The 22,612-nt window shown below is 40.9% G+C and overlaps 1 protein-coding gene across 6 annotated transcripts in view; it reads left to right on the forward strand.

Annotated features, from left to right (window-relative positions):
* The first annotated feature begins 4,258 nt into the window (after positions 1 to 4,258).
* The window catches only part of PLCL2 (phospholipase C like 2), a 105,049-nt gene continuing 86,695 nt past the window's right edge, over positions 4,259 to 22,612 (forward strand). For 2 of the 6 annotated variants that reach the window (XR_012658946.1, XR_012658947.1), the window contains exons 1-2: positions 4,264 to 4,648; positions 5,442 to 5,983. Coding sequence is in view for 2 of the 6 variants with exons in the window: in XM_075083191.1 (XP_074939292.1) it covers positions 5,663 to 5,983 (321 nt within the window). In the remaining 4 variants the exon portion in view is untranslated. Of the gene's footprint in view, positions 4,649 to 5,441; positions 5,984 to 22,612 lie in introns of all 6 variants that reach the window. The other 4 variants (XR_012658948.1, XM_075083191.1, XR_012658945.1 and 1 more) reach the window with 4 other exon arrangements.

Consider the following 22,612-nt stretch of genomic DNA (forward strand, 5'->3'; position numbering starts at 1 on the left):
ACCTCACAGCATGATTGTCTTAATAACAGACAGCTTAGAGAAGAACTTTTGAATGATCCTGATTTGGAAAAACACTCCTTCTGGATTCACTAGTCTGTAGGGGAAGAGTTGATTTACTGTTAAGCTCTTGTTAATCCTCAACTGTCAAATTTAGTAGGCTAGTGGCCAAAATAATTTGCATGATAGGTAGGCTAGAGAGTAAACATTCCTTAGGCGGCAATTAACAGGCTAAAGTGGTGGATCTGCTTGATTAAAAAAAAATCCTCATGCTTACTGCTAGTATAATGAACTTTCCCAAATTATAAACATAATTAATTTCAAGTACACAATGTTAACAAATGCTTTCCAGTAAACAAATCTGTCGACTTAGCCTATGTTTGCCTACCTACATTTTTGCTGTCTTTAGCGCACATCCGTTCATATTCCCCTACTTGTACCGTCTGCTCTTTCTATGTGCGTACGACACCTGCACTTTACAGATGTTGTATACAATAATGCATTATTTATAGCTAAACTTTGCTTTGGATTAATTATGAATTAGATTCAATCTGTAATGGGACTGCTTAAACATGTATACTTAATTATAAATAAGTATAATAAACAAGTGTGTGCAAGACTGTGGCCTGAACAATCAAGTAAGGCAATTATAAAAATTATCACTGGAATTGTAGAGACACTTATAATAATGGAAAAACATATTCTGAGCAGAGATGTCAGAAATGCAACATTTAAACAAGAGAGTTGCTAATTAAATTTTTTGATGTTTGGAAAAAAAATATTTAGGGTATTAGTAATAATCTAGTATTTGGTTTATTTAAGTGCTGGTCATTTAGTCGCTGGTTAGGGGTTTAAACACAGCCTATTTCTTGGCAGGTTTCTACTGCCACAGTATTTGAATTTGAAAAGTTCAATGGGTAATATTAGCGTAGCTGTGGAACTCTGATATTTCGTAGGATTTTATGAAAATAGCTGATATGTGCACATGCCAGCAAGTTCTCGCAGTTAAATATTGTCACAGAGGTGTCTTTTGATTCCATTACAATCCTTATTTCATTTAACAATTAAACAAATAGAGCCTGCTGAGGCCACTATTGAATCATGATAACGAGAAAGTTTTTGTCACTCCACGATGTTCCAAAAGTTGTGGCAAAGACAGTATGTGGTTTATGTTAGTGTAAGATGAAACTACTTTGGAAACCTGAGCTCACTGGGATAAGCAAGGCCTCTGTAGAGTAGCCCAGCCTTGGTGGCCACTCCTGGGACTTCAGTTTATCAGAAATGCTTCATTTTGTAGAAGGAATAATTTTTCAACTTAATGCATTCAAAATGCACCTGAATAAACCCTTCGCTAATGTAAGGAAATTCTGTAAAATGGAATGGGGTAATAATAAAGATCAGAGAATGGCCATCAGAAGAAATCGCAGCTTCGGAGTAATAATTATTTGCCACCTCCATCTTTCTAGCACAACCTTTCTAGTTTAGTATCTGATACCATGTTTCTATCAGTAATTAAATTTCAGTGATTAGAATAAGCATAATGCTGGTACTGTTAAATTGACTCGAGGGCATGTGTCCTTAAGATGAAGCTCAGAAGTTTTCCTGGTTCCTTTGTATTAAATCATCACTTTTACAGCCAGAAGTCTGGCAATGTCTGCAGGTCTTGATATCATTCATTACAGAACTCCCAAGACTAAAGTGAAATGATTTCTTTTTCAGTGGTGTTATCTTGTTTCTATACAGGTTGGACAGATAAGCAGAGCTGAAAAGGGAGGGTTTTTTCTTCTTTTTTCTCTGAGACAGGACAGATCAAATTTTGCTAAAGGCCCTAAACCTGGTGTTTTAGTATGTGCATATAAAGTAGCAACATGACAGAAAGCACATATCTTCTTCCTCATCGGTTTACTGGCAACGGTCTGTGACAAATTATTCTAATAACATTTTGTACCTGTGGCGTGTAAATCTCATCCTCCAGAAGAAACAGTGATGATCCTAACGACAAAGTGTCTCCTGTAGGGATGGTTTGTGATGTGCACTTCTGCAGATACAATACCGAACCTTCCTTTAATATTTAAGGCTGCCTTTTCCTACTTAAATGGGAAGGCAAGGTGTTGAGGCAGATGTTCAGATAAGGGCAAATGGTAAAATCACTGTACCTCTAGCTAATGAAAAACATTTCAAATCTTAAGTTTAATATTAGTGACCCTCAGTGTTTACACCCTAATTCCTGCAAATGTCTACGTTTTCATTTAAACTTCAGCATTGTTAATAGTTTGATTAAAATTGGGACCATATATATGAGTGATTTAGCAGTGTCAGGTTCTGAACTTCCTTGACCCACTAGAAATGATCCTGAATAAGTAATATCCTCCAAATAGGTTCATACTTTCCTCCGAGCTGGGTCACACTTCATGGTCGCTTTTTCCTACAGTGATAAACACCGTTGTCCAGACTTGCAGGCAGAATATTGCCTGCAAGTCATGGAGCAGAGATTAATGATTTATTACATGTAATTATTATGTACCTGAAGCAGATTTACTCTGTAGGGGTAGCGTGGCACTTCCATGACACAAAAACAAGTGGGTTCCTGTATCTTAGTTACTAGACCTCTCACCTCCAGGGTGAGATGTTTGGTTCTTTCCTTGCTACCAAGGCAATTATTTAATAATGCCCATGAGCAGATCACTGCAATACGGCAGTCACATTCCCACCTGTGCTTCAACCTCTTCCTGGTCCAGTGTCTCTTGGTTTCCTTTCTACAGCGTGGCACAACTTCCCGAGGAAAACGCTCTCATCAGAAGCTGTCTGTAAGTTGGCAGCTGTCTAAAGGCAGTGGGGACATGGACATGAATCCCTTCAGGAAGAGTGGGGATTAAAATAAGGGCTTTCACGCTCCAGGCGGTCTAATCACTAAACGCCGACAGAAGAAGGCATGGCCCCTTGGCCATCAATGTTTCGGAGGAGTGACGTGCCCCTTGCTGTCCTGAAGGAGAAGGTGGAGGTGCCTTCCCTTTGGAGCCAGCTCAAGGCTGTGGGCCACCAATGGATGGAGGCCCTCCTCTGCAGCCTGTGGTAAGGCCCTGGAGCTGAGGGACAGGACTGAAAAGGTACTCTTTGCTCTGGTGTTTCCACCGTGTGACTCTGCACCAGCACACCGAAGGGAGGTATTTATGCTGCCTTATTCTAGGTATCTATGATAGGTGTCTGACCTCTGGTGCCAAGGCTCCAGACACAGCCAGCGATCTCCAGAGGGCAACTGGGGGAACCTAAATTAAAAGCATAGTGCTTTCGTTTGACTATAATCCGAGTCTAGCTCCTGTATTAAGCACTTCAGCCAAATGCTGAAGGTCAGATGGCGTGGGCTGTCTTAGGTGTCTCTTTGCTCGGTGTGACTCTTCGCCCTTCTGTTTCAGTGATTCCTAATTTTGCCCGTGCTCTCAATGTAGCACCTCCCCGTCTGACTCAACTTCTGAATTTCAACCAGAGGGCCAACTGCCTCAACTGCGGCATTTCATTTCCCTTTATTCAACTTAATCGTGAAATATCAATCTCTTGCAATACGCAGCCATGTCAAGAAGTAAAAATAGACGTGTGGCTCTTTCAATTACTCCTCACACACCAAGTCACTCGTGGTTGTCTCATGGCAACGTAAACAAGTATGTATGGGGTATGTAAGGGCACACCGGTCGTGCTCGCTTTGTTGTGGACATGCTTCGTAGGGTAACTGTCGAGTTGCAGTTTTCATTAAGCTTTTAATATCCCAGCGCTCTGCCGCCTTCTCGCATTTACCAGTTAATGGATGGAATCGGACCCGGCGGCTGCCGCCCGCCCTCAGCTCCGGCGGCGCCCCGGCGGCAGGGAGACGCGGCCGGTCACCTCACGGCGCGCGCGACCAACGGTTGATTCCCCCCCCCCGCCCTTCCTGCGTGCACTGACGGCCCTGGCCCCGCGCCCCGGCCAGGGCACCCCGTTCGATGGGCCCCGACGGGAGCGGCGCCAAGGGCTTAACGGGAGGTGCCGTCCGGTGCGAGCAGCGCTGCGTCGACCCCGGGGCAGTGGGGTGTGGGGGGAGAGGAGCGGAGGATGCAGCCGGGCGCGGGAGCAGGGTGGCGAGGAGTGGTTCCTGCGTTAGCGGGGAGCGCCTGGGCGGGGCGGCAGCGTGCGGAGGAATCCACCGATAACCCGGTCCGAGGGAAGGGGAGGGCGGGCGGACGGGCAGGCGGCGACGGGGCGAGCGCGGGTCCTGCCCTCCGGCGGAGCGGCCCGGGCTGCCGGAGGGGGGTGCTGGCGGCGGGGCCGCCCAATCCGCGCGGGGCCAGCCCCTGTGATTGGCAGCGGGGGGGGGCGGGGGGCGAGCCCGGCTGGCTCACCCCGCCTTCCCCGGAGAGTTTCCCAGCGGGGGCGGCCGGGGCTGCCTCTCCCCGCGGCGCTGCTGGCGTTTCCCCCCTCGGTGCCGTTGCCGAGCATTGAGTCGGGGGAGGCAGCGGCGGCAGCAGCAGAGAGCGAGGGAACCAACCACATGAATCAGTTTCTCTCTGTATCCGGCTCCGGGCAGAGGCGGCGACCATAGCGGGGAGGAGGAGAGAGGGGGAAAAAGCGGCTACTGCAGCGGCGGCAGCAGGGGGGGTCCCGCTGCCACCTTGCCGCCGAGGTGGGTAGCGGGGGCGCGGCGTGCGGGAGGCGGCCGGCTGCGGGGCGGAGGCGCCGCGGGTAGCGGCTCGGGGGCTGCTGCTGCCCGCGCCCGCGGGTGTAGCCCCGTGAGGCGGCTGGATGTCAGCGGGCAGCGGGGAGACGAGAAAAGTTGCCGATGGCGCCTGGGAGGGTGTCTCGCGGGGCGGCGTTGGGGTTGCTCGTGTTCCGCCGTTTCTCCGCCGTCCCGCGTGGCCGGAGAGGGGCTGCGGCGGGTCGTCCCCGTGGCTGTGAGTGGGACGGGCTTCCCCCCCCGCCCCGGGGCCGGAGGGTTTGGGGTGTGTTGTTCTTCAAGTTCTCTTTTCGCTCCCGCTTCGTTGCTCTGCGATTGTGGGTTTCACTCTGAAGGGTGAAAATACCGCCATCAACGTCTCTCGTTTTCCTGGCTGAGCAGCCCAGCCGGCGCGGTTCCCCCAGCCCCCCCCACGCCTGGGGCGGGCCGGCCCCTCTCCCCGCCGTGGCGGCGGCGGGGCCGTGCTCCCTCAGCCCCCGGTTCCCGCGCCGTCCCCCGCGGCGCCGCGCTGCACCAGAGCCGCCGGGTCGCGCGTGTCGCCTCGCGTGGCGACACCTCGCGCTGTCCCTCCCCTCCCACGCGCGCGGGTGTGTGTGTGTGTGTGTGTGTGTGTGTAGGGGAGTGCGCTGTGGTGTAACGCTCCCCCGCCCGCCCGCCCGCCCGCCCGCCGCCGCCGCCGCCGCCGCCGCCGCCGCCTCGTGTGAGGGCAGGCTGTCACGTTTCGTTTCTTTTCCCTCCCCAGGTGCTGAAGGACTGGTGCTCGCCGAGACGCAACCGAGACGTTGGTCCCCCCCCTCCTGGAGCTACGCGGCCTCAGCTGCCAAATGTGCGGAGGGGAGAGACTTTTGCTCAAAATCCCCCGATCGTAAATACACAGAAAGCGGAAGAAGAGCCACCGCCGAGCAGCTGCAGGAGGAGGGGAGGGGGACAGCAATATTGTTTCTGCTGTAGCCAGGGAGGCTGATGGCGGAGTTCGGCAGCGGTGGCGGCACCGGCGGCGGGGGGCTCCCTTCCTCCCCGGGGCCGGTTCAAGGGAAGGTGGCCTTCAAGGCAGGGGACGGGGAAGGAGGAGGCGGCGGCGGAGGAGGCGGCGGCGGGAGATCCCGCTTTGACAGTGCAGGCAGCCGGGTCTCCAATGGGGACTGTGCCCTGGCGGGAGTCGGTGAGGAGCCGGGATCAGCTCCTCCCGCAAGCCCGGAGAGCAGCAGCAAGGAGAAAGGATTTTCCACCAGTCAACAACGGGAAGGCAAACCCGGCATCCCCCGGAGGAGCAGCATAATTAAGGTAAGAGCGCTTGCTCCTCCCCATCGGGTTCTTGGCTCTTTCTCTGTGACAGAGACAGGGCGATGCGGGCTATAGATCTGGCCCACAGAGCCTTGGCTCTAGATGAAAGGATAGGCAGCTTTCTTCTACACCCCGATCCCCCCCGCCTCCCCGTGGTCAGGGGACTTGATTTTTCCTTTGTCAGAAGTGGACAGCAGCGAGAGGATGGCTTTATACTCATCCACGCTTGGGGGTTGGGAGGGCGTCACGTTTGAGGTTTAATAAAACAGGAGGGTCTAACTCCTGTTGGAGAAGGGGAGAAAAACTAGCTGGCTTGTAAAAGACAACATGGGCACCAGCCTGGCAGGGAAAGGCATGGATTACAGAGTGTCCTTGTTATTTGGGGTGCACCTGTGCGGAGCAATTTTGTGGGTCCATTGGCTTGTGCATGTGACAGGCACGCAGCAGGTGATGGGAGATTCGGGATCTCATTGGGCTGGGGATGGGAGAAGGTAGAACACAGAGCGTTTTTCTTGTTAAAAGCAACAGCTCGTTTAACAGTAGGCTGTGTTGTACTTCACCTACAGAAACGTCTTTATTTATACTTAGCTCTGCCTATTCTGAATGCTAATGTTTCAGCTTGAAAAGTAGGGGGAGCATCAACGGTGGAATGTAGATCGGGGAAAAAAGGAATAGGAGTGTTTTTTTAACACAATTAGTTACACAAATACAGTTGTTCTCTCCTCTTAAATCCACGGTTCCAGAGAGATGACACTTTGTCTTGGGTTAGCTTTCCCAGCTCCTGTGAAAAGGTCGAGAGAACATAGATAAATTACTTCATTGGTGTAACGGCTGTACTAACCATAAAATGAAGCACAACTTCAAGTACTTAGGAACTGAATTTAATCAAGATCAGCTAGATCAAAATCAAGCTAGGCTTGTTTTCTTCTTAGATACTTACATGCCTCCAAAATCAGCATATGAAGTTCTGTTGGCTGGATGATAGAAAAACACGTGTGGAAATCCAAGACTGGTAGTCTGTCTCGGTAGTGTATTTCAAGTTGTGTTACCGTCTCCTGGACCTTGCTATAAACACCAAGGGGAGAGCAAGGGCAGTCAGCAGTGGAGCAGATTTGACAGCCCGCACCCACCCTTCCTGTTCAAGCAGTGATGCTGGGCGTGTATGTTTGCGTGTGTCCATGTGTGTGTTAAATTATAACAATAGACAAGGGACAACTGAGCTTGGTGTTGGAATAACTTAATATTTACTGGATTTGCCAGCGAGTTTTTTACAGGTCTGATATTTCCTAACACTGTTTTGTTCCATCAGTGCTAGCCCAAGAAAGATACTAGTATTGTTCACAGTGTGTATCATGCCATCATACTACTTTGTAGTGTGTGATTTGATTATACAGCAACCTTCTGCCTCTCTGGGGACCAAACAAGGAAACAATACCTAGGGATGCATCATATATTAAGATCAAGAAGCATGAGATAAGGAAATACATTTTGGGTTACATTTCTGTAGAAACTAAGAACCCTGACTTAGGTATTCATTAAATGATGGCACTTTGGAATATAAAATTATTCAACTTTCTGGTATTATTACTGATGAATACCATTTTGCAAATGTGAATAGTAATCTGTTTAGCTGCCAAGAACTGATTAGTACAACTTCTGTGTTACCGTTTGAATAATTATGACATGAGTGGAAAAATCTGACAACACTACATTTAAAGTGATGTGGTCCGTATTTATTTTAGATATGACTGTTTTAGTACTTCTGGGGAAAATCACTTGCCTTCATATATACTGAATATTCTTCTGCCTGCTTAGTTCAGCAGGTCACAGGTAGTTTGAATCCGGTTGCGTAGGTGCCTAGTGTTCGATATGAAACCTTTTGGAAAATCTGGCGTGAGTAGTAAGATGCTTCTTGTTTGCTTTCGCAGAGCAAGTCTGTAGAACAGAGTGGAAAAAGTAAAATGTAATCTATTTTTGGAAAATGTTCCTGGAGTTTTAGTAACTTACATCGATGATGTAAAACTGCTCTTAAGGAATATATGGAGTAATGTCATGAAACAGGGCTGTGCCATGCAAATGCAGATTTCATACCTTCATGCAAAACACAACATTGTTAGTTGATCTGTAAAATGCACGTTTATGGAATATCTAATACTTTAAATGTTTTGCCTGCCAATTACTGTGTAAGCTTTTAGAGTCACAAACAGAAAATTGACGTTTGAGTAACAGTTCCAGTTGAGATTAAATTCTTTAGAACCGCATGTTAGTGCATGAAAATCAGGAGCACAGAAATGTCTTTTATTTTGATTTTAGTCTGTGCTTCCATTGGTTGTCTATTTTCATAACTGTTCTCAGAGCAGTTGCTGCCTTTTTTTCCATTCATTTCTACTTGCAGTCTCTGTTCTTTCTGTTTTTCACCGGTTCCATATTTTTTCTTTCTATTTTTATTTTGTGCACCTGCATAATTTTGACTTTTTCTTTCTGGTTTGGTACAAGAGGATATACTCTTTGAGGTTAAGTGTCATCTAGGATGATGACAGGTGGTAGGGCCACTATTACTGGAAAAACTAATATGATCTTCATACCATGGTAGTTTATTTGGCCTTTCACTCTTGTGTATCAGCGATATTTAGGCTGAAACTGTTATAGATTGTACCTTCATTTGTAGCAATTTTTATGGAAGAGCCTATTTCATTGCTTACCTTTGCTGAACCAAACTGGAGGGCTAAGGACTGCCTGTCTGAGTTTATAGAGACTTTCCCACTTCCTATTTCTTACTTTCCATGTTTATGAGATTCTGATTTTTCAGAGGAGATAGTGATGACACGTTGCACATGGGATTTAGGCTCTTTAGATACCTGATTTGTGAACTAATTTATATGCCACTTATTTGTATGTAGTGGGTTTTTTGGTCACTATTTTGTTTTTCCATAATATTTTCCTTGGTGCAACTAGCTATGGCTTCCTAGGATGTAATTTCCTACAGCAGTTCCTATAATATGCTGTAAAATAAATTTCTAGTGAATCCATCTTGCAGTTCAAAGTGGATTTAAGCTTCCTGTGAACTTCTCTTAGCTGCTCTTGGCAGTTGGCAGTGGGCTTTATTTTCATGTGAAGTTCCTCTGCGTCTTTCTTAGAGAGATTTTGAGGTGGTAAGAGAATGTTTAAGGTAGCAAATGACTGTGGTGTATATTTTTCTTCAGAGCTGCTTGCTTCCAGGGGTTTCTGGTAAACGCTTACGGAACCTCACAGTTTGTCAAAACTATAGACCTAGACAGAAAGAGACCCAATGGGATAAATATATCTTTATTAGGAGAGGTGTTACAGTAATAAAATGAGAAGAGATACACTTAGGAGACACTGCAGTTATTTAGGAAGACAACAAAGACAAATAAATGGAGAAAGGTGGCTTGGCATTCTGTGAGCAGGCATATTCTTCTGAACGTGTTTCTGGAAGCAAAGTCCAGGGTTGGGGTTTTTTTTTGCATATAGTGATACTGATCACAGTGCCAATAAATTCCTTGCCCAATAACTTAAACAGATTTTGTCTCCCTTTTTTATTCTGGGTATAAATTCCAAGTTTTAATTTTGTAAAGTCATGCACTTGCTGAGCGTTGGCAACTCCTAAGTTCCAAAGTCTGTGAGAAGAGAGGAACCAAATTTAGCAGGTAGGTATTCTAGGGTATAATTTTCAGCAGAGCTTTGCTTTTGGAACTAAACATTCTTATATCTGTGTCTTTCTGCGACTGGGGAGTCCTACGGCATATGCTTCAAGATCTTTTTTCTTACTAAAATGCTGGCGCACGTTATTATGTTGTTCAGTCTTCTATGATCTCTAGTTCATATGTATATACCTGTTTGTATCAGGTGTACAAAATACAAAATATGGAGAATGTTGTGCAGTATTTTCTACCACTGTGTTTATTTTAAAGGCTTTTAATAAAGCATTTTGCATTCATGGTAAACTGTAAAGTAGTATTTTCAGTAGATCTAGGTTCTCTGCAGTCCTAAATTACCTTAGCCACAATGGCATGTTAGCAAGTCTTTGTGGAGGCCCAGGAATAGATCTTACACATTCAGCTTCCATCTGAAAGGATATCAAGGAGTTAGGTTGCTGGGATCAGTTTAAAGTATATGAAATTACCTGATTTTCAGTCATCTTTCATATTGGGAAAGACGTCTGTGTGGTGATGCTGTTGAGACACACAGACACACACAGACACAAAAATATATGCATTTATGCCCAACTAACTTTTCAATGTGCTGGGCACTTTCAAGTAAGCTTGATTGAGCAGTCATAGGCTCAAAGGTGCTTAGGCTCCTTAAGGTCAAAGAAAACAGCCATATAGAGGAAAGGACAAAACTAGTATGTACTTTCTTTCTCCACGCCCTTTCCCCTTGGAAACAAAAAGGCTACAGTATGAGCTGAATTCTTCCCAGTTACACAAGATCTGTGTAGAAGACAGACATGAATGTCCCAACAATGGAAGATATTTTACTCAGACCACATGTGTTAATTGACACTAAAACTGACACCACAAAAAAAGCATATATTTAGGAAACAAGACTGTGATAGTTGCACTACTCCTAGGACTTAACTTGGGCAAGGCTTTCAACTAGACAACTGAAGTGCAGATTTTTCTGAGGAGCTGTTTTTGGATTTGTTGTGTTTGTTTCTTAGTTTCTTCTTGTTGATTTATTGTAGCTCTGTCTGATCTCTCTGTCTTGTCAGATAGGACACGAGATCTGAGTGGCTAACTGCAACTTAATAAATCCTGGAGCTTTCTTTTAGAGGATACTTTCTCTCTGATTTGATGAACTCTCAGCTAGACTGCAGAAGGTTGCCAGCACCTATCACTATTTGTAGTCTTCCTTCATCCTCTGCTGCTTATTGGGTCCTGGCTTCCTATTTTTTAAAAATATAATCTGTATTTCAAAACAATACTTAACACTATATAGTAGCTCTCCCTAAATCGTATTTTCTGTCATACAAAAGTTGTGTACCTTAGGTATTTGCATATAGTATAGCGTATATATAGTGGGCATTTTACTACTTGTTAACAGTGACGCTGGACTGGGATATGTATTATATCACAGCCACTGAGTATGTTATGCATTGCATTTGGTATATATTTTTATTTTCATTAGTACTTTCTGTAGACCACAGTGATCAAAATTTTATTTGGATATATATAATACTATTAAAAAAATAAACAAAAGGTGTTTGTAGAAACAGATAAATGACAATATTCACTTTACCCAAGTTCAGCATGTAATTTAGTTAGTTTACTATAGTCCGTGAGGAGAAAGTACTTTTTCCAAAAGATGACTTGGAGCAGGAGCTTAATTTGGGTTAATTTAGCTTTTCTGACTTCTCTTCTGGAAGAGCTTATATGTCTATTTCTGTTGGCTGAGTAAAGATCTTGGCTAGAGTGAATAATAGCAACTCCTTCACCCCCTCCACCCCCAAATCCTTAGAATAGCCACAAAACATGTTCAGACTGCTCAGTGGTGAAAAAAAAATTAACAGAATTAAAAAATCACTATGCATATCTGATGAGGTTTTTTTTGTGCCTATTATCCGGCTTGATCAAAGGTACGACTATTAGTTCAGACATTTTTTTAAACTTGGAATTAGAGCAATGGTCTCCTGCCCGTGGCTCACAGATAATACATTGTTCCCATGGTTTGGTTGCATGCATGGAAGATTAAAAAATTTAAACTGAGACCGACAGGGCAAGTTAATTGCACACTTTCCCAGTATTTGCTGGTCTGTGGGTGATAATGACATAGGTCGTTATATTATTCTCACTGACTCTGTTAAAAAAACCTGGTAAATGAAATTTGCCAATTGTCTACCTTCAAGGGCCAAGTTAACTTGTGTCACATATTATAATACTAGTTTATTGATTCTAAAATACTTATCTTTGCACACAAATATGGGATTTTGTTAAAAATTCAGGAATCTAAATATAAATAGACTAGAAGGTAGATATCAGGGAAGAAAAGTGTATAATAATTAACATTTAAAATACATGGAGAAGGGGAAAAGATGATAAAAAGCAGCAGAATATGTGCATTGAAGGATGCTTAAACAAAAGAGCTGGAAGAGACCTCAAGAGGTCAGTCTACTCTGCTCCACTGCTCTGTTACAGGATCAACTGTTAATAAATGTCAGTATGATTCTCCTTGTCTTTTAATCACCTTTTGTTTGTGTTCCTTCTATGCAGAACTGCTGGCTGTCTATTCCTTTTTGTATATGGGGAAAAGCAATCATCTGCACAGAGTTTAAAAGCTTATACTTGTCCTACTGACTGCATTCAAACTATTTCAGATTATATCTTCAATTTGTCAGGTTCTTTGTGATTTTAAATTAACATCTAACATGCATGCAACACTTCCATCTTCAGGTGAACAGCCAGATTTAACTATGCTCTCATTTCCATCATACAATGATATGTGATTTTTTTTTTCCAATAAATGTTTGTAGTTTATGGGTTCTAAATACAGGTGCGAATTCTATACTCCATGGTTAAACTAAAAATCAGTTATTTGTAGTCTTTACCACCTGTAAACTGGGCAATATGATGTTGCAGAATCTGGGTCAGAAATATAATTTATGAGAAAAAATCTTTCCTTCTAAATATATTAAAATAATAGACAGTAAGTACAAATTTATAATGTACTTACTAGATTGTAGTGTTGGCATAAAAAAGGCTCCTTTGAAAGGGTCTGGCTTGTTTGTCTTTAAGGAGAGTAGGTAGCAAGTATCATCTTTCCCTGTTTCGCAGCTGTGTTTGTAACAACCTTCATTGCTGTTTTACAGTAGTTTTTCACATCTGGCATGCCTTTTAAACATGAGATAGTACCATCACTGTGCTTACTTCTCCGTGTTGTAGGAGATTATGTATGGAGCGATCCTTTGGAAGGATGTGTTGCCCATCTTGACTGCAGTACATCTCTTAGTTTCTACTTAACTGGTTACTTTTCAAGAACTGTCAATATAGACTCATCTGTCCCTTGCTTCTGAAGAGGAACATGCCTGAGTTTACCTGCCTGTTACCTCTTAGACCTTGACCTGGCAAAACATCAATGTTCAAGACAGTGAAGGGTGCGATACAGCATGTGACTGGAAATCACCAGTACTGAGGCTCTCAGTGGTAGTAACTGGTGCAGCCTTGGGAAAGTTAAATAGATGTGATACATTTCTGCCTCTCCTGGGATTTCTTTTAATGTCATTTGACCCTTTGGAATAAGACATAAAATACCCCTGAGTACTTCAGATTGTGTACTGTGTTCAGGGATCTTTACAGATACCAAACATTCACGTTCTGGAAATTGTAGTGCATAGTTCATAAGCACAGGCAGGCAGGAAGTGCCTTTAAACAAACAAACAAACCAACCAACCCCTTTTCAGAATAGTGGCTGAGAGTTTTATAAAATGAAAAATATAAAATACAAGATATTGAGCTGGATTTCCAAATAGACTGTAAAAGACTTTAATAAAAGAAACTTACTTGTGGGTTTTATTTTGGTATGGGAGATAGGTACCTTACAAATATGTAGCAGATAATTGATATTATGCATATTAGTGTCATGACTGTCCTAATACCTGTGCTAAAATTGCTGAAAATGGTTTTATATTTCTTGTAAATTATGAGATAATATGTACTGCATAAGAAAAACAATTGCTGCTGCTTTGTTAGAAAGCACTTCTGCAGAATTTTCCAAGTTCTTTTTATGGTTGAGCTTCTGTGATTATAATTTCTCTAATTTATCTTTTCTTTGCTTATTTTATTTTTTTTCTCCTTTGTTCTTACCAGCATTAATATTTTGCCTTCACTAAAAAAGGCATAGCACTACAAGGCTCTGTGTGTGCTTTGATGTGTTGGCATCCATGCATGTGAACATATCCCTATCCTTTACCACCCTTTTTTTTGTGCAGGGTAGGAGAGGAGAAATGATTGTAAAATTCTGCAGCAGCAAAATGGTCTGCATGGTTTTTGTTTCATGAAGCACATCTTATGGAGAATCACGGATGCTTTATATATTTCATTACCTAGTTCCTGATGACAAAAGTGTTTGACATTGTCTGTCAACAGTTTACTCTAACCACATTCCTTAGAATAAAGCGTAAATGACTGTTTATGTAAATAAAAAAAACCCACCTTAATTTAATTGCTTAATTCTTAATTTGGACTAAAAGGACAGGAATTCAGCTCACTATCAAAGCATTTGTTTAGATTGTTTTCTTCCTACAAGTTATTGCTGATGTTTTTTTTTTTTAGGATAGGCAGTTGTTTACAGAGCTTAGGTAACCCCTGTAAACGATGCAGGAACAATTTAAAAAAAAAAGCAAGTGACCAACTTTAATTTTATATACTCTGCTATGCTTTTTCCTTTAGTAAGTTAGCAGAATGAATACCTTTCACGTACATATTGTAGAAGAAGTCAGTTTCTGAATTGCTGAAATAACAGTTATGTTCATTGCCATATTTATATATTACAAATACATACGTTTTTGCTACATAGGCAGGAAAAACTCAGTAATAGTCGGAAATAAATTACTTCAGGAAATAGCTTGAATCAACGAAAACATATTTTGCTATTTACAGAGAATGGTCACTAAATCAGGTTTTTTTTTTAGATATGCTGATAGCAGATTGTTGCAAAAAACATTTCCAGTCTGAATCCTAGAGTTGAAGACTAATATTTATGTGAGATGAGAACGTATTTAGTGGTGGCACGTTACTACCACATAGTGGAGAAAGCTAGAGTAGGCATAAGTAGTTTGAGTTCAGATAGTGTTACGTTTTTCTTGCTTTTGAAGGACCCCCGAGAGCATTTTATGTCTTACTGGATGTACTTCATTTGTTAAACTCCAACTCCCCTTTATTTTCACTTTGTTCCCAGTTGTAGTAGTTGCACTGATACATCTCACAAGCATTGTCTGAGGTTGCCACTTTTCAGCTTTATTTGTTCCTCATCTTAAATAACGTGTACCATATGCCTCACGCTTTGTCCTTCTTCAGTGTATGGCCAGCCTGATTTGGAATCTGCTCTGAGAGTGGTGGTATAGCATGAAGGCACTGAGTGCTTTTAGTTGTGAGTGTTATCTTTTGGTATTTTGTAGATTTAGAAGTAAGGCTGTGGAAGAAGTTGTAACATTAGTCTTTTACCATCCTGCTTGGCCTGGTTCGGGTTTGTGTCACCCTGTCTGTTTATCCCTCCCCTTTTGGTCTCTCCCCATCACTCATACAGCTTGGCTTTTCTGCTTCAGCAGCAGAGAGACCACAGACTGGCTATACACTGCTTTTGTTCTTTAACAGCTAGTGGAGATCCTTCTATTCCTAGCAAAGTGCTAGAACAGAGCAGAGCTCTCTGGTGTGTGCAATACTGCAATAGTTCATGTCTGCTTGTGAATCCCCAAAAAGGAGTAAAAGAAAGAGAGTCCAGGTTCCATTGCAAGGCTGTTGACCTTCACAGTGGGTTTAAGTCCTACAGGGTTTGAGGCCTGAACCTACGATGAAGGCTGACTACACAGCTTAAGGTAGATGTATCTGTTTCTCCCAGTCTTCAAAAGTTGCCAGCCCTTGTGAATTTAAGAAAGGCTGCCCTGGGTCAGACTGAAAGTCCATTTGGCTCATTAGCTTGTCTCCAACAGCAACCCCTATGAGATAGAAGAAGAGAAAAAGCTTTCCTGACATCTGCTCCCAGCCTTAAGTGGTTTGGAGCTAAGCCGTCTTTGTGTTTAATAAACCTTATGAGTGTGCCCCCCCCTTAATTGTCCAAGGCCAGTTTGACTTCTGTAAGCTTTTCACCACTGTAACATCCTGTGGCAGTTTCTTAACTATGTGCTCTCTGAAGAAGTCCTTTTCTACCAGGTTTTACCTGGCAGCTACTTCCTTGTTTACCTGATAACCCCTGGTTCTTGTGTTAGATAACAAATAACTGTTTTGTACTCATTTTCTCCATTCCACAAAGGAGTTGAAAGGTGTTCATCACATTTGATTTATGTAATCTTTTTTTTCCAGGCTAAAGAATCTTAATGTATTTAGTTGTTCACCTATTGAAGCTTTTCTGTGCTTTTTTTCATTCTGGTGCCGTTTCACATATTTCTTCCTTCCATTTTATTAATTTTTTGCAGTCTGTGACTAAAATGGTATTCCACAGGTGTGCCAGGCAAATGTGTAAATCCCGCAAGGCATAATGAAGGTTTAGCAATGTGATACTGATTTGGACTGTAATTTATTTATTGTTTAGTGTTGTCTTCATCAAAGATTTAAACAGTATCACTGGCACTAATTGGCAATGGGAGAGTACTGTAAAAATCTTTTACTAAATTTTTAAAACCTTCTCTTGGAAGAACTGCAAGAATGTGCTGGGGATGATGCTCATGTTGGAAGTGGCTGGCATTAACATCTTTGCAGGAGACTGCATCTAAGAGCATTTAATGTTTCACCTCAGAGAAGAGCTTGTCTGAGGATGAAAAGGTTATTAAATGGTTACAGTAAGCAATGAAGGATAACAATAACTAGAAGATTTTAGGTCCCACAAGATTGGTACAACAGCATTGCCTTGGAAGGAAATCCCAACACTGTCACTTGAGCTGTTGAAGCTAGAAATAGGTGTGAGGTGTCTGTTAGGATGCTCTCCTGAGTTTTTCATAGGGTTATCTCATTTTTTTTCTCCCTCATTTTCTTTTATTTTTTTTTCTTTCTTCTTTGAGGAGGGAAATTGCTTTATTTTCTTTTCCCCTTTATTTTCTTACTCCTGAATGCCTGAGGTTTCCTGAATCCTCATGCTTTTCTGTGTCCACTTAGTGGCGAAGTCCAGTGCCTGACTCATGATTTCTAAGTATCACTCTCAGCAATGTTATTTTCATGTAATTCTTAAGTTTCAAAGCTTCAGATAATTCTACTTCTTTCTTTAAAATGTCTGATTACATGTCATTTTTCTTCTGTTTGAAAGTTGCACACACTCAATTGGAGTAACAGGAATAGAACATGACACAGATTTACATTGTTTTACAGGTTGAAATTAATATTTCTGTCCATAAATATTGAATTTAGTCTCCCAAAATCGTAGTTTAGGAGTTCCTGCCTTGCCAGGAGAAAATTTACCTTTTTTGTCCTGGTAATTGCTGATGAACTTTTATGTTAACCAGAAATCAGAGCTTAAACATATACTTTTACTGTGGTCAGCTGCAGCAAATATATTTTTTTATCTACATCTAATCTCAAATTCAACTCTGTCCTTAGTGGATATATAAAATTTACTATGGTGAGGTAAGGGAGATTAAAAAAGGCCTTGTGATTAAAGCTTTGGCCTCTAAAAAATTACTTGCAAGATTAACCACTTGCCACAGACCTAAGAGTCTCGAATTAATTTTAGTTTTTAAAAAATTAGATTCTAGTGTTTAGATTTATAGTACAGTCTGCAAGCAATCCTTGCATGTATGGGAAATACTCTGATGTGAATAATTTATTATTGAATTTATTTCAGCTCTTTCTCACTTTTTCTGTGAATTTAGTAAAATTACATTATGAAATACCATCAGCTAAATGCATCTTTTGCCAAGAAAACATACTACCTTGTGAATGGTGCCTAATTGTCCACCCTGAAATACGTTTTACATTAATTTGGTAGATGTTCAGAGTACTTTATTAAATCGTACTTGTTGCTAAGGAGATGGAGAAATAAGAATTTTCTGATGTGTTCTGTTTAAAATACAGCATAACTGTTAAATGTTTAAAAAAGTTTTGTAGAAAACAAGTACAAGTGAAATTATTTAGTATATAGAACAGAAATGCAGAGTGACATTATGGTTTTTTTCTGTTTGGTTCAGAACCTACCCCTACCCACCATGTCACTAAATTTTCCAAGAGTCAAAATGAGTCATTATGAAAGCTACTCTTTTTTTTTTTTTCGTACTACTTAAAATATTTAGAATACAGGTCTGTATTCTAGAAATGCACACCTAATAACCCTTCCTTATTTTAAATTTCTGATCTGTACCGCTTACAGTGCTTGGTGGGAGTAAGTCATGAGCTTTGACTGCAAAATTCTGTTTGCTGCTTTGATCATAAGCCAGGTGGGCTTCTGTGTTTGTTTACTTCTTTATTCCAGACTTTTTAAAAAATATAATACAGAGTGAACTCTTGGTCCATTGATTTAAATATTTTGGATAACTTTTAACAGTGCAGTGTATGAACCTTCCTCTTTTTACTTGCCTAGAAGACATTGCTAATAAATTTCCAGAGGTCCTTGCAGGACAGTGTAAATGGTATTGGTCTTGCACTGATCAGCTGACTAGGTAGTTTAAAGTTCTTTGTGACCTTCCCTATCCTTGAATTCTGTTTATATTCAGGATAAAACCAGTATTACTGAATATTCCTGTCCATGAAGTTGACTTGCAGTAAGTCCTCATGAAAGGCAGGCTCGTAAGCATAGTAGTAACTTCTTTGGCCTTACCCGTGAACTTTTTGGGGCTCCCCAGCTGAATTTTCTTCTTTTGTTGATCCTCCAGTTGCTTTAGACAGTGTGTATTCTTTTACTTACTTTGATTGTCCTTTTCTTTGGTTTAACTGTAGTGAAACCCTTTGAGATAAAGCATACGAAGTACATGTTTTGCATTCCTGTTATGTTTCCCCTAACATTAAAAAATCGCAAGTCCTCAAACTCTGATTTTCTTTAAAAATCATATAACATGAAAATTAATGTATTGGTTTCATTTCAGTGATCCTTTGACTTAGGCCATTCTGCATGTGCACTGTATTACTCAATTCTTGTCATAGGAATGTGTGACTACGTCTAACATGTAAGTTAATTTGGAGATTCTGAGATATAAGTATCCGTAAGGACTTAAAGAAAACACCAAGTATCATGAGATTTGCTATAACATTTGGAAGACTTATTATTATACAGAGAGCTGTTATGTTGTAGATAATATAATACTGATAAACCATTTTACTATTTATCCATTTACATACGTAGTCTTATTATTTTGTTTATTTTTTATTAGCAAGATCAGCAAGGTGTGAATGTATATTAAGTAGTTTCAAACTCTTCCTCTCAGCAAAGATTTCATGAGTTTTGTAGTCAATTGTCTAATGTTTAGTTATGTTTAGGAAGAATGTTACCTGTTCTTTAAATTGATCCTATATTTAAACTATTTGTTTCAGCAATTTGAGAGCAATTACCATATGTTTCTGAATTGTGTTAGAACAGAGGCCCTACAAGCTTTATCTGTGGTGGTAACAGGAATCAGCTGTTCACAAACTTCTGTTTAGCTGACTGTGAGAATTTCTCTAGAGGAAAAGAAATTAGGATGAACAGTTTACAAAATTCTCAAAACTTATAACTGCTTACAGATATCTGAGGACCTAATTATACCAGGTAAAAAAGAAGTTCCTGTAGTTAAAAATTCTTAAAATGCTGTTCTTGACAGGCAAAACTTCAGAAAAAAGTGAGGCCTCAATTCAAAGCTCTTAATTTGTAATACTAGAAAGGGAAAAAATAGTTCTGTGTTAGTTCAGGTCAACAACTTGGCAGGAATTTTAGTCTGAGTTCAAGGTTTCTGAAACCAGAGGCTTGAGAATGTTAGCAGGTTTCAGGGCTGGTAATGAAGGGGAAATACAATGATTTCACAGATAGATGAGATCTAAATCATAGTCACAATGTTTAAAGGAGTTTACTTGAAAAAGGTAGAATTACATACGATAACAAAGAGAAGGAGGTGTGTTAAGTGTCGGTGTTGCATATGTTCCTTGTTGTTAAGTAGTAGGGCAGTTTTTGAGTGCTGGTGGAAAAAAATAATGGCTTTTTGGTCTTGGGTTGGGTTGAGCTTTATGATAAGAATAATGTGACTGAACAAGGCAAAATATTTTTGAGTCCTTTACCCACAACTTTGGAAGCTCATAAATTATTTCAGTACAGTATAGCATTATGGAAAGCTACACTTACTAGTTTTTTGTGGTGCTGTTTGGTGTGTTTATTTTTTTTTTTAATCTGGGATGCCAGTTAATTTCTTGCTGGAAAGTATCTTGGGAGATCGTATTGTGAAAGGCAGTTGTTGAGCAGCAGCAAAATCCCTCTGTGACTTCTCAACTCATCTACTCTCAGCATTACAGCTTTATGAAATTAGTGTGACATTTCTTAACCCTCCTTCTGGAAATACACTTCTTTTTATGATGGTCCTTAGTTTATAAGATTTCTTAATACAGGTGGAATAAATTTTTTGTCTAATATATTTTTCCTTTGTTTCTACCCTATTTTTAATGAAAAACATGGTCATCCCAGGGAGGAAGCTGCATTTTTTCTCCAGTGTTCCAGTTGGAAAACAAACAAGACCGCCATTCTTGTACCTGCTGAGTTGAGGAAAGGGAGAGGGGCTACACTTTAGAGAAAATAAAACATGTTTGGACTTTAGTCTTAAATTGCACTACTGCTCAGGAATAAGAAGCATTCTCGTCCAACTACGTTTATTCTGTGCCTACAGTAGCTGCAGTTCTGTGAGGCAGAAGTTATGCTCCTTGAAACTTCCTCATTTCCAACGCTATTGTTTTTATGGCTTGCCAAACTCATTATTTGTTTTAAATTAGCAATGAAAAGCCATTTCTCCTTGCCTTGAGGAAATCTTTGTTTTAATGTAATTTGCTACTGTAAAACCTGATAAGAAATGTACTAAAACTGTAAGAGACGTTGTATCAAAACTGTCACTGAAAAATGTTCTTATCTCACATTTTACATTTTCTTTCAATGTTCACAATAACTCATTGGGAGAAGGTGACACCTGCTAGAATTTTATAACCCTGTTTTGTTTATATGTAAGAATTAAAAAAACCCAAAAGTCTGGTTTTAAGCTATAAATTCAATGCTGAATGCTAGAAAATTTTCAAAGTTTACAGTCATCTTTTCTCCAGTTTTTCCTTGACCAAATTATTTTGAGATTCATTACTCCAGGTATTTGTTATGCTCAACTTCTCACAGTCTGTTTTTTTCCAGTTATTGCAAAGCTTATTAGGGATGAGACGCTTGCACTTGCATATCAGAGAAACAAGGTCTTAGAAATCAATGTAAGGGACAGAACTGTGATCAAGAAAATGTTTCTTAACAAATACTTTGGAAAGAAATCTGGCAGTTTTTCAAATGGAAGGAAGTAAGCACTTGATGCAAAAAGCCGCCTTTTAAGGTGGCATCATATAAGTCCTTCACCTTTAATTCCATCCACAAGTTACCTCTTTTTTTTTTTGTGTCTCTGTGTGTGTGTGGCTCTGGGGAGTCTCTTCTCTAGCCTGCCTGTTATTTGAGTTCTAGTAATTGACCTGTGTTGGTAGCTAAGAACAATAAAATGAAAATGTAATTTTGTTTATCTCTATTCTATGCATAAAATTATTTTATATTTCTTCTTCTCATAGCATGTATGTCCATTATGTACCACTTCATGTTTTTGTAACCTTTTCTTTTCTTTTAAAAGGTAGTAGCATGAAGTTATTGTCATTTTCTTGGGCCAAAGTTGTAAGCTTGTTCTATATAGTTCAATGTGCAGGATTAATTGAATAGACTACTTTTATTTTGGTGGATGTATGTATTTTAAGGGGAAGACCAGTTTACCAGGAACTCAAAATACCCTATTTAATATGAGTATCATTGAATCAAAGTTGTGGTATTCATGATATTTGTTCCTGATTCGTAGGAATGTTCTTGATTCATAGGATTCATTGGAAGATCCAGTTGTGTGAAAAAAAAACCCAGAATTGTACTTGTATTTAAAATTGTCAATATAAACTTGAAGGCAGAGATATTGAAAATATTCCTTATTTAATTTGACACTAATTAAAACTCCTAGTTACCCTTCAGGTTTATTTTGTGGCTTGGAGATGATTAACTACACGGGAAGAGAATGTTGTGTTGCTGTGGTGTTCCAAATGGGCCAGCTTGCTTCTGGTCCATGGTGATAGCAGTTTGCTGCTCCAACAAGTTTGTATTGTTAAGCAAACGCTTTGCAGAGCAGGTCAGAGCATTAAGGGAGGGTGTGCATAGAAAGGAAAAAGGGAAAGATACGGAGTACTAGAGTTGCACATCTCTCGTGCACTGATTCTTCTACATCTCATTTTCCTTTACAGTTTGATACAGCCAAGAAGAAAGGAAATGGAAAGTAGCTCAAAGCTACCTTATATATTCCTCTCCTCTTGAGACCAGACACAGATGTGATAGTGGGTTCCTTGCCATGAGTGGAAGTAGCTTCATGAATTGTTGCAATGGCTCTGTATGTAAGTTCCCCAGTAAAACTCACTTCTATCTAGCCAGTGCTCCTGTTGGAAAAGAAAAGGTGGTTTTTTGGAAGCTGTTGAACTGGTAGATAGCAGCTGCTCTGTGGTATGCTGTAGTGGTGGTGCAACAATCTCCAGCGTTTGAAGTGGATCAGACTTTTAAAAACTGGAATATAAATTCAAGTTGCTTATTCTCAAACACACATCTCTTTCATAAGGTTTCTTAAGTCTTCTGCTAAGAATGGCCTTTCTGCATCTACCCTCTTATCCTATCTCCAGTGAGAGTGGGCATGCAGAGGAGTGCTTGAATGCAGGCTCTGAGAAGCAAGGAAGGCAAAGCTGAAGGCTTCTTAGG

Source organism: Phalacrocorax aristotelis, chromosome 2 (genome assembly GCF_949628215.1).
Source record: "Phalacrocorax aristotelis chromosome 2, bGulAri2.1, whole genome shotgun sequence".
In the NCBI taxonomy this organism is placed as follows: Eukaryota; Metazoa; Chordata; class Aves; order Suliformes; family Phalacrocoracidae; genus Phalacrocorax; species Phalacrocorax aristotelis.